This window comes from Eutrema salsugineum, unplaced genomic scaffold (genome assembly GCF_000478725.1).
Source record: "Eutrema salsugineum unplaced genomic scaffold, Eutsalg1_0 scaffold_20, whole genome shotgun sequence".
Taxonomy (NCBI): Eukaryota; Viridiplantae; Streptophyta; class Magnoliopsida; order Brassicales; family Brassicaceae; genus Eutrema; species Eutrema salsugineum.
The window spans coordinates 1,199,301-1,211,247 of NW_006256828.1; the positions used below are offsets into that span (position 1 = coordinate 1,199,301).

Here is an 11,947-nt window from a genome sequence, read left to right on the forward strand (position 1 = left end):
TGAGCTCTCTTCTTTGAGCTCATCTTTGTTCTTTTCTTCTTCTAGATTATCTTTCTCCTTTTCCCCATCTCTTTTTTCTTCTTGTTTGTCACCTCTACGGTGATCATCTGGCTTGCTCTTAATGGTGTCTTTGGATTCTTGCGGTGGATTTTTTTTCTCATCTCCCTCGATAAACTTGTCTGGTTTTGAGCTCTCTTCTATTACCTCATCTTTCTTCTTTTCTTCTTCTAGATTATTCTTCTCCTTTTCCCCATCTCCTTTCTCTTCTTGTTTGTCACCTTTTTGGTGATCATCTGGCTGGTTCTGGCTTGTCTTTGTTGCTTCCGGATCATCTTTCTTTATTCCTTCAACACCATTGTCTGATTTTGATTTCTCTGCGCCTACCTCATCTTGCTTCTTTCCTTCCCCTAGATCATCCTTCCCTTTGTCTCCGTTTTCCACTGTGCCTTTATCATCTGGCTTCTTCTGGTTCATCTCTGCTGATTCTCGGGATGGACTCACCTTCTTGACTCCTTTAACACCATTGTCTGATTTCGTCTTCTCTGTGTCTACCTCATCTTTCTTCTTTCTTTCCTCTAGATCAGACTTCCCTTTGTCTCCATTTTCTTCCTTTTCCACTTCGCTTTTATTATCTGGCTTCTTCTGGTTCATCTCTGCTGACTCTCCGGAGGGACTCGCATTCTTAACTTCTTCAACACCATTGTCTGATTTAGATTTATCTGCTTCCACCTCATCTTGCTTCTTTCCTTGTTCTAGTTTATCCTTTCCCTTATCTCCATCACCTTCCACTTTGCTTTTCCCTTTCTGATCATCTGGCTTGTTCTGGATTGTCCCTGTTTCCTCTCGGGAAGCACTTGCCGTCTTCTCAGATTTTAAGCTCTCTGCTTTTACTTCGTCGTGCTTCTTTCCTTCGTCTAGATTAGCTTTCTCATTTCTTCCATCTTCTTTCTTCTCCTCGCTTGTCTGTCCCTTCTTATCCTCTTGATCATCTTCTCGTTCCTTTACATCTTTTTGTTTCTCCTCTGTTGCATGACCTCGTTGCTTCTCCTTCTCCATCTCCTCGTTTGTTGTTTCTTCACCCCCCTTTGCTTCATCAGTGTCTTCAACCTTTTCTCCTCTTCTGTCTTCATCCGAGAATCGAGCTCCCCATGCTATTTTCAGACTCTCAAGTCTCCCGAGGCCTTTCAATGACTCCATCAAATTTTCCACCTTGAAAAGGTATTTGTTTACGGTTATGCTCAGCTTCCTTAGATTCACCAAGTGTTTAACTGCACAATTCTTTTCATCATCAGACTCACTAATCACAAAGCCCTTGAGAACTTGTAGCTTTGAGAGATCTTCAATCCCCTTAGGCATGCGGTCTAGCATATAGCACTCAGATACATCCAAGAAAATCAGATTCTCAAGTGAGCCTATATCATCAGGAAGAACCTCTAGATTGTAGCATGCTCTAAGATCCAAGATCACTAACTTAGGAGCGCACAAATGGTATTCTCAAGCTTTTCAACCCTCGAGATCCCTTGGAAACTAGCAAGCCTGAGATTCTTCAAGTCCTTCATACGCTTAAGAAACTCTGTGCTCTCAACTTCAATGTGACGCTTTGCAGTCCTTTCCCATCTTCCTAAGTAAAGCACCCTTAGTGATTCCATCCCCGGAAACCACTTGAATGTGAAGTCAGGGTAACGTTCAGAGGAATTGAAAACAGAGTTCAAAGTTTTCGGTGCCATTACAGATGTTTTAGCCTCTCGTAGCAACGAGGATCCTTTTACTAGGCAGACCATTTGCTTCTCTGATTTCTTCATGGTAAGCTTCCCTTTTGAAGTATAGAGATCAAATAGACCCAAAAGTGTTGTGGCTAAGTAAATAACTGCAGAGTGCACATGAGGCTCCATCTTATAACTACTTGGATTCAGTTTCCTCTCATCTTCAACAGGCTCAAGTAACCCTCTTCTTGAAAACTCATCAAGAATCCTCGTCACTGAGTTTTCAGAATCTTCATAACAGATGAAACCTTCTCCGATCCACCAATACATCAACATCGTCCTTTTAACCTCTTTGTTCTCCGGAAACACTGAGAAGGACAACAAACATAGCTGCTGAGTAAACTCAAGGCCTTGAAAATTTTCCACAACTTCTTTAAAACCTAACGAATCTTTGATATCTTCAGAAACGTGGAGTCCAGGCAAGTATATGTCGCTCCCTGTCTCGTTGATCTGACCGTTTTCCTCAGCGGTTTGAGAATCCGTGATGCTTAACCCTCTAGATGAGTCTTTGTAGAGCAATGATGGGATCATGCACTTCAAGTTAAATACTTTTCTCCTGATTTCCTTGAGATCTTGAGACCTGGTCTTGATTGAATCCGTTTTCTGCAGTATTGCGTTTAGTTTCTTTGAAGGAAGACCACGCTCCAAAGACGTGCTCATATTGGTTTCAAACTGTCTCAGATTCTCAAACGCAGCTTTCATTTGACGAATGTCGCTCTGCAATTTCAAGATCTCGAGAGCACCTGCTTCTTCGTCGCCGATGTTTCCCCTGTTGCTTGCATGGCTTGAAGCATCCTTCTTCGCTTTACCAACCTTTTTCACTTTTTCTATGACTCGAAAACACCAAGATGGTCTTTTCTCCTCGCTTGGTTGTTCATCGTTGTTAACAGAAGATTTCTTGGATAGAGACTGTAACTCAGGTAATCTTGGTATGTCATTTAACTGAGCCTGTAACTCAGATAAGACGTCGATAATCTTCTTGATTGTACATTCTTGCGTCATGATCACAATGGCAATGACAAGAGGGGAGGAAACGCCTGCAATTTCACTACAAAGAATGCAAATTTTATGTGTATGATTCTTTGCAAACCTAGCAGTTCATTTGAATAACCAAGAAAAGGTCGCATTCAAGCATATGCAGAAAATGATGAAAGATTAACACAAGCGAAACTAATGAAAATTGTAGAATACCATAACTTAGAATCATAAATAATTTTCATTATTGGAACTCCATTATCTGTAGGTGAATGATTGTAAATCTCTAACTATTTCAAATAAAAAAGGACTTAAAAAAAAAAAAAATTACAAAACATTGTACCTTATAGAGTCTTTTTCAGTTAGGCATTATATCGAACACCTTATAATCGATCCTCTGTTTCTTAATAAAAAACTCGAGAAATCTTTCTTTATATAATATTTACCGAGGCATCGAATCTGGTTTGCAGTCTTAAACAAACACAAAGAAAGCTTTTGAAGACAATTTGTTCTTTGTTTCCTTATTGGGCAAAGGATTTGGAAGAGAAGAAACTCTTTGTGGAAACAAAAAATAAGGAAAGTATCCATTATTATCCATGTAAAACACATGACCCTTAATCTCCCATAAATTCATGATTACACCAAAACTTATTCCATCATTTGGAAAATTTTCCTCTTAAATCTTTTAAAATTTCCGATATCTCCAAAAATCCCAACTTCTCTTTGAAGCCCTAAGTTGAAAATGTTCCGTGTATGACAAGGTTCAAGCCTTCATAGTTTGTACATTATAGATCTTGGTTTTCTACCATAGATTTTGGTTTCTTGTTTTTCCAAACCCATGTAGTATTTTATAAAAGTGCTTGAACAAAGTAACAAATATTTTTTTTTTTTTACATATTATATAGAATTAGTTTACCTTAAAACCACCTAGATAGTTTAAAAATTGTTTAAGGTTCCGATTAAGCTTTTAGGCGCTAAACTCCGTTCTTAGAGTTTTCTTGAACACTGTTTAAAACCTGAAAAAAAAAAAACATAACCAAAAGATCCAATCGACAATTTCTGTCTGAATCAAAAAAAAATCTAACAAACAATGCTTGAAATTTGAAACAGAGCCAAAGAGATTGATTACAAATACAAACACACACACACTTATTTTTGTTTTCACTCACCTACAACGAGTTTAGCTCTAGCATCTCCTTTATTTATCTGAAACTGATCAGCTAAACCAAAGTGAGCCATCAACAACCAAACAAAGTTAAGAAGCTCTCCACCCCTGCTAAGTTGCGCCACATGCTCCGTAGCTTCACAATGACTTGCTGCGTAAGATAGCAACTCAACCCACACTTTGCTCAACACTCTCCATTTCCCATCAGCTCCATCATCACTACCACCACTCTCGTCCAATCTCTGAAGCTCTTTGGCCAACATACTCGCGTCGAAAAGAACCGATTTGCTTCGATCACCTTTCACATTCATCGGCTCAATATCGTTACAAACCGATAAAACCGTCTTGCTCGCTCCTCTCATATCTCTCCTGTTCTTGGAATGTCTTCCTTTGAAAAACCTCTCAGCTTCAGCTAAAGTGTCTCTAAATCTTATAGTTCCGATCCCTGCAACTTCCGACATCAGTTTCGGTTGCATTATCAGCAAATACATCATGTAATCGGACACAATCTTGCTAAACTCTCGGTCATCGCAACTCTCTCCACTCCGATTCATCACCTTCTTCTTCTCCTCCTCTTCTTGAAAACAGAGCTCAGTAGCAATATGCCAAAGGAGAAGACTTTGATCATAATCAACATTCTCTACGTAACGCATCAACCTCTCAACTTCAACCACCTTCGTGTCCCTTAAAGCCCATTCTCCTCTCGCTGAAGACACTTTCTTTGCGATCTCTGGCGTTTCCGCGAAATCGGACTTATGTTTCAGCTCGTTGAATATAAACTCCCATTGATTCATCGTCAAAGGCTCGCTAGACACGAATCTGAACTGGTCTAGATGAGACTTAACACTGAAGATCCTATCAATGTAACCCCAAAGCTTCCCGAAAATCCAAGGGATCACCGAGAAGAAGACGATGTATAACGGATAAACCGTGCAACGAATCATCAGATTCTTCTTTGACCATTTCTTGATGACAATTCTTGTTGATCTGTTAACGTTCTTGATCCATCCAGCAAGCATTTTGATACTTCTCATCACGTAATCGAACATCGAAACCACTGAATCACAAAGAAACTCGCTCAAAACGTTGCGTTGCTTCTTCCGATGGATTCTTGAGACTTTGGCTTTGAGACAATATCCGATGAAATTGAATCCGTAGATCGCACCTGACCATCTCCGCAGCAAAAACGGCGTCGTGAGCACCTCGTGTGTGCGGTTTCCTTCGCATTTGTGCTCTGTCCAACGCGGTTTCCTAAACGCTAGTAAACGGTCGAGGAAAGAGTCGATATAACTCTTCTTTTCCACTGGATCATCCTTTAGCTTTCTCAACACGGCAAAGGTCCAATCCGAGAGCAAGAACATGACAATGGAGGCGAGTTCAAGAGCGATACCGATGATGAACAAAGTGTAAGTGATCACAACGTCTGCTCCATGAAACTCAACGGATTTAAGAGGTCTACGATGGAAGACGAAGAAGGAAGAAAGAAGCGATCCAAACGCGATAATTCGAGACAGAGTACCCGGTGTGGTTTGAAGAATCGCGGTTTTCGTGTACATGGACTCGTAGAGAAAACCGAGCTCGGATTCAATAATCCGGAGAGCTTCCTCAGGTTGCAACTCTTTGAAGAAATCTCTGCTTTCGTCTCGCTCACGGAAACTGAAAATTAGGTCAACGACGAGACCTTTGAAAGTGTTGAAGAACTTGAAACCGTATTGAACGATTTCGAGATTGGTTAAGTATTTTCGGTCCGGTCTAACGAGTTTAGGTGGTCTCTCGTGTTTGTCCGGTTCTTTGATGAGGACGATATCGGTTGGGAGGTTTGAGTCTTTTCTTGAAGCGTACTCTTCCATGAGCTTAGCGTAGTTAGGACCAGTGTCTGGTGGTTTAAGCATTCGGTCTTTGAATTTGTCTAAACACGCTGCGTATAATGCGCGTGTCCTCTCAGTGTATTTTATCACTCCGGTGATGAATAGTAATAGTATCGGTGGCCATAACTCGTTTTCCATTGATTGCACCACCGCATAAACACCTAAATCCCAATTAAACAAGATACTTATAAGACAAACTAAGCGATTGATTGTTTTGTTTGTAGACTTAATTTGGTTTGGTTTATGTTGACTATGAGATTTACTAAGGTAATACTTTAACTTTTTTTTTTTCCATTGAAACGGCAGGTATCTTGACTGTCAAGGTACAATTACCTGAAACAGAACCGAAATGGGAGGTTTTTTATTACCTGAAATAGCCATAAAATATCTGATTGCATGGTTTTTTATTTAACACATTTTGGATGTGTAAACAGCTAATTGGAACCGAAAATTAAATGGATATCCGAAATACAATTATATATCAATAATAATTAGTTATATTTAAAATTTTAAACTGAATTACCCAAAATTATAATTATACGTAGAATTTAGTTTATATTTAATATCGAAATATTTGAAATAACAAAAATATTCAAAAATAACCAGAATAATCGAAATATTATATGAACTTTTGTTTCTCTGTTATATCTTGGTTAGTTCAGTTAGGTAGTTCAGATAGTTCGGATAATAAACAACCAAACCGCACAAAATTCACCAATGAAAGCCTATGCTGCTATATACTGCATCAACTATGTGTTACGTGATAATTAACTAACGTTCTATCTCCATGCAATTCACCTATATATATATATATTAGTTTATGAACAAATATAGTACTGGAAAAGCTCACTATCGTTTTTAGTATTAATTTTCCATCTATAGTATAATAATTTTTTTTAAGAATATCCAATTGGTATCCACCAAATTAAAATTATTACCTGCAAGGGCTTGAGAAACGAGGCCAAACAAATGACGTGCCCACAACGCATTGTCCTCGAGGGCCAACGCAGTTATCGTGTCCGGACCACCAAGATGCAACAACAAGAAAGGTGCCCACAAAGCAAGTAGCTTCTTGTTCTTTGGAGGATCACCAGGTTCTGGTTCCTTCCCTTGGTTCTTGGTGATCTGAGCCACCGCATAATTAGCGGTCCAGTCCGCTAAAAGATACGCAGTCCATAGAGCCACAGTGAGCAGCTTCTTCGATGTGCGTTTTCGCAGCGGCGCGAGGAAGATAAGAGACGTTTGGAACACCAGAGACAGTATTACAAGACCTCTGATGTTCCATTTGTCTAAGATGTTTTTAATTCCTGGTGGAATCACTCTCATTGTTGTTACTCTTTTTTTTGTCTGATCAAATAGACTAAGCTCGTTAAGTATCAAACTTTGCTGTTTCGTGTTCTCTTACTCAGTGTGTGTATATATATGACAGGGGATTATAATAATTGTTACTAATTATTTAATTTAATTATATGACCGGAAATTTATAGATGAAGTTATTTAATAACACGTGAAATTAGTTTCTTCACTGTTATTAGTTTTTGAATTCCTTTCTTATATTCCACGGTAACTCTTTAATCAAGGACTTTTTTTTCGTTCAGAATAAAATATTCTTTCCTTGTTGATAATAAATAAAATCAAGAAAATCACACTTTAGTCTTGCACACACGTTACTAATAGTACCGGAATTTTCTCCTTTTGGCTTGATGTTGTTTTTTTTTTTATTATTAAAGCGTTTTCACTGCATGCGTAATTTTTTTTAATGCAGGAATTTTCTCCTTAAGTTTTACGCATGCAGTGAAATCAAGAAAATATTGTTTACGCAATAGATTTTGTGAGTAAATGTCCGGTGTATTTGGTTATATTACAGTGACCACTTTAGAAAACCTCCTTTTCATTTGCATTGTTGTTACTCTTTTTGTCTTATTATTATTTTAATGGTTAGCTTTGCTATATTTGTTTACGTATATATCTTAACTTAAAAAGTAAAGCTATGTTTAGTTGTTAATACCTTTTTGCCTAATTAAAATATATAAACAAGTCAATAGTTTTAATTAAAATTAATCTCTTAGTATTTAGATAGTATATAAATCATATAAATGTAAAAGTTAGTATGCATCGGATTCCGAGCATATATAAAAAATAAGTTTTATTGATGTTGAAAAAAAAGTTTTTACTCGGAGCTAAACCCCCGTAGAAAGGAGTGAGCCCATTAAAAGTTAATTTAAGGCCCATCATAGTAGTTCAGCCCAAACTAACATCGATGATTTGGTTTCGTTTTGTCTTTCTATCCGAAAACCGATAGGACTCGAATCAAGCGCCAAAATCGCAAATGGAGGAGGAACAAGGTAGAGTCCAGATACATCATCAATGTTAATCGTTATCACGAAAATTCGATGCCATTTTAGTTCGCTGAGGTTTTTTGAATAAGTAACTTATGCGGTGAAGAATCTAACCGAGATTTAGGGCTTTAGGGTTTTTTGAAGAATTATGTACTTCCTGTTTTATGTTGCGAAGAATCTAATCGAGATTTGGGGTTTTAGGGTCTGAGAATTGTGTGTGATTACTGAGAAGATTCTAAATCGTGAATGTTATTGATAACAAAGGAGATGATTCATCACTCATCAAAGAAGTACTACAAGTGCAGATTATTCAAGGAAAGTAAAGAAATTCAAACACATGAAGAAAAAAGCAGATGAAGGAAACTAATTTATTGTTGAATTTGTGTAGCTTTTCATGGAAAAATCACTTGGCAACGATCAGTTTAGCTCTTGCATCATCCCTGTTGATTTGGAATTGGTCTCCGAGTCCAAAATGAGCCATTAAAAGCCAAACAAAGTTGATGAGTTCGCCGCCTTTGCTGAGTTGAGAAGCATGTTCTTTGGAGTCACAATGAGTTGCAGCAAAGCAAAGCAGCTCAACCCACACTTTGCTCACTACCTCCCACATGTTATCTCCTCCTTTCTCAAGCTCCTTTGCAAGCACGCTCGCGTCAAACAAAACTGATTTGCTTCTGTCTCCTTTCACATCCATTGGCTCAACATCTGTGTTGACAGAGAGGATAGCTCGGCTAGCTTCTTTGACAAGGTTGTCTTCTCCATGTCTTGATTTACTGATATGTCTCCTCTGGAAAAACTCGTTAGCCTCCGCACACGTGTCTCTGAAACGTATCTTTGCTATTCCAGAAACAGCTGACATCAGTGTTGGCTGCATTATAAGGAGGTACATCATGTAGTCTGAGAGGATTTTGCTGAACTCTCTGTTGGTGTGTACTTGCTTATCTGTGATTTTTTTCTCGTCTATTTGGCTTTGGTAGAAGAGTTCTGTAGCTATGTGCCACAGTAGAATGGTCTGATCGTAATCTTTTTCTGTCACGAATCGCAGAAGTATTGCATGGTCTGATGATCCGTCTTCTTTTTTCTTGCTTGATGTTTCAACTAAAATCCAGTCTCCTCTAGCTGAAGATATATTCTTGGCACTTTCTTGATCTTCAGCAAATCGGTGTTTGTATTGGACTTGATTGAATATCAACACCCATAGTTCTCTGGTGAGGCGATCACTGGTTGTGAATCTTATCTCTTCAATCAAATCTTTGGCACCGAAAAATTCCAGGACGTACTTGTCGATCATACTTGCAAGCAGATGAGGAAGTGAAAACCAGAAAAGGAGAAACAATCTAACAGGGTTAATAACTTTACGGATCAACCGATTCTCCTTGCACAAATTACCGAGAAAGCGGTCAGTTTGATTTCGAAGCTGGCGAGTTCCTTCTTCCATGGCTCTGAAACATAGCGTGATTCCTTGGATGGTCTTTTTGATGGCAGTATCTATGAACAAAATGTGGATGATCCTCTGAAAGAAAATGTGTACCATACCCTTGGTATGATGGATTCTCTTGGGACGTATCTTCAAGCAGTATCCAATGAGGTTGTAAGCATGAATATACTCAGACCATCTGCGAAGCATAATGAACCTGTCGAGAACTTGATGTCCATTCTGGAAACATTTGGATGGTTTCCACCTCAACGTCCTGAAACCAAGGACCCAGTTGAAAACTCTGTCTGCCCTGGTATCTCTCTCTTCCAGGTCCTCCTTTAGCTTCCTCAATCTAGCGATGCTCCAGTCAGATACACAGAACATGAGAAGAGCAATTGAATCAAGAGCTATTCCACATATGAGCAATGCGTAAGTAAGAGCAACATCGAATCCATCGTATGTGTCTTCCTTTTTCATTCTAAAGAGACAGAGAGACGCAAAAAGGCACCCAAGGGCTATAAACCGGAACACAACTCCGGTCCAGTTATGCAGAATCTCTGCTTTGGTGAACAAGCTGTCGTAGAGGAGACTGAGCTCGACTTCGATGATGCTTAAAGCTTCCTCTGGGTTTAACGAGTCAAAGAACTTCCTGCTTTCGTCACGTTGTTTGTTAGTGAAGATAAGATCAACAACGAGACCTTTGAAGATGTCAAAGTACTTGTATGCGTACTGAACTTCTTGAAGTGGAGTCAAAACATCGTTGGGCCTAACTGGAGTATTACCTTCCCGTCCTTTCTCTGGATCCTCCACAACAATGACCTCGGTTGGCATATTCATCTCCCTCTTAGCTTCATATTCCTCCATTAGCTTCGCGTAGTTAGCTCCAGGGTCAGGTTTCTGCAGCATTGAATCCTTGAACTTGTCAAGACTCGCTGAGAACAACGCAGCTGTTCTCTCGACATACTTGATCACTCCTCCCACAAGCATGATCACTGTTGGAGTCAAAAGCCTATTCGGTGTAGACAACAAGATCACGTAGACAGTAGCGATCGCTTGACAGACAAGGCTGAACAAGTGTCTGTTCCATAGCTCATTATCCTCCAGGGCAAGTGCTGTGATGGTGTCTGGACCTCCAAGGTGCAAGAGAAGGAATGGTGACCAAAAAGCTAATAGCTCACGGTTCTTGGAGTGTTTGTCAGCTTCTTCTTCTTGACTGTCTGAGATCTGTCCAACAGCATAATCTGCTGCCCAATCAGCAAGAAGATAAGCTGACCATATAAGCGCAAGGAGGAGCTTATGTGCTGTGCGTTTTCGGCTTGGAGCGAAGAAGATGAGGATTGTTTGGAGGAAGAGACTGAGTATTATGACTCCACGAATGTTCCATTTGTCCCAAAGTTTCTTCAAACGAGGTGGAATCATCTCACCCATCTTGTCTTCTTCTTCTTCTTCGCTGGACCACGAAACTGCACTTTGCTTCACACTGTGGATGTTTACAGTAGTGTCAAGGTTAGTGGATAAAATTTAAGTTTTTACTTCTTTGTTTCTTTGTATTTAGAGTGGAAACAAAGACCAGCAAGTAGTATTATTACATTACAGATTTATACCTTGCCTATAATCATATAATATCTTTCTCTGTTGTTTTTTATCTTTTCTTTATTCCCTGTCTTTGTTTTTTCCTCTGAACATAACAAAAATAAAGTTTTAAAATCTAATTACTATCTTTATTACAACTTTGTCATTTGCTCACTTTATCAAATCTTAATTATTTACTACGAATGTCCATAAGTAAACGCTGAATATAGTTTACAAGTTTGTATTAGTGTTATCGTAGTCTCGTCATCCTCATTCAAATCTGACATAATCCATTTTTAGATTAAAAAATTGTTGAAAACATAAACATAAAATGAGTAAAAGAAATTAATATGTCAATTTATAGGTTGATGACCGTGAATAACTTAAATTGATCAATAGACTTCAATTAGTCTAAACTTGTGCCCAGAATTCTCAATTATATAAAAGGAAAATACTTACAAGTCAAACATGCACAAATTAATACTTACAATGTTTTACAATAAAGAGTGCCCTTTTCTTAGGGATCTCCACATTAAGACATTAGATCCATAATGACAGGAAATTTATAGATGAAGCTATTTAACAACACGTGAATTAGTTTCTTCACTGTTATTAGTTTTTGAATTCCTTTCTTATATTCCACGGTAACTCTTTAATCAAGGGCTTTTTTTCCGTTCAGAATAAAATATTCTTTCCTTGTTGATAATAAAATCAAGAAAATCACACTTTAGTCTTGCACACACGTTATTTAGAAATAGTGCAGGAATTTTCTCCTTTTGGCTTGATGTTGTTTCAATAATTCAATTTTTTTAAGGGTTTTCACTGCATGTGTAAAGTTTAAGTTGTTTTTT

At 38.4% G+C, this 11,947-nt stretch overlaps 3 protein-coding genes across 3 annotated transcripts in view; all 3 read right to left on the minus strand.

Moving 5' to 3' along the window:
• Positions 1-2,803, minus strand: part of LOC18015967 — a 4,386-nt gene extending 1,583 nt beyond the window's left edge. The window contains 2 exon segments of the mRNA XM_024155240.1: positions 553-1,478; positions 1,481-2,803. Of these exon segments, the coding sequence (XP_024011008.1) occupies positions 553-1,478; positions 1,481-2,765 (2,211 nt within the window). The 5' untranslated portion in view covers positions 2,766-2,803.
• Positions 2,804-3,884: 1,081 nt separating this feature from the next.
• LOC18015968 lies at positions 3,885-7,097 on the minus strand. The gene is made up of 2 exons (XM_024155284.1): positions 6,710-7,097; positions 3,885-5,932 (listed from the first exon to the last, which is right to left on the minus strand). Exons 1-2 carry the CDS (start codon positions 7,095-7,097, stop codon positions 3,900-3,902), a joined length of 2,421 nt encoding a protein of 806 aa, XP_024011052.1. The 3' UTR covers positions 3,885-3,899.
• A 1,366-nt stretch (positions 7,098-8,463) lies between these two features.
• Positions 8,464-10,984, minus strand: LOC18015969. The gene has a single exon (XM_006398166.2). The coding sequence runs from the start codon at positions 10,950-10,952 to the stop codon at positions 8,514-8,516; it is 2,439 nt and encodes an 812-aa protein (XP_006398229.1). The 5' UTR covers positions 10,953-10,984; the 3' UTR covers positions 8,464-8,513.
• Between the last annotated feature and the right edge of the window lie 963 nt (positions 10,985-11,947).

Bases quoted from the DNA above. Each gene is read 5' to 3' on its own strand.
- LOC18015968 (XM_024155284.1), bottom strand. From the start codon at position 7,097: ATGAGAGTGATTCCACCAGGAATTAAAAACATCTTAGACAAATGGAAC. The intron at 5,933-6,709 runs GTAATAATTTTA...ATTGGGATTTAG, and splicing joins CGTTTCTCAAGCCCTTGCAG to GTGTTTATGCGGTGGTGCAA.
- LOC18015969 (XM_006398166.2), bottom strand. From the start codon at position 10,952: ATGGGTGAGATGATTCCACCTCGTTTGAAGAAACTTTGGGACAAATGG.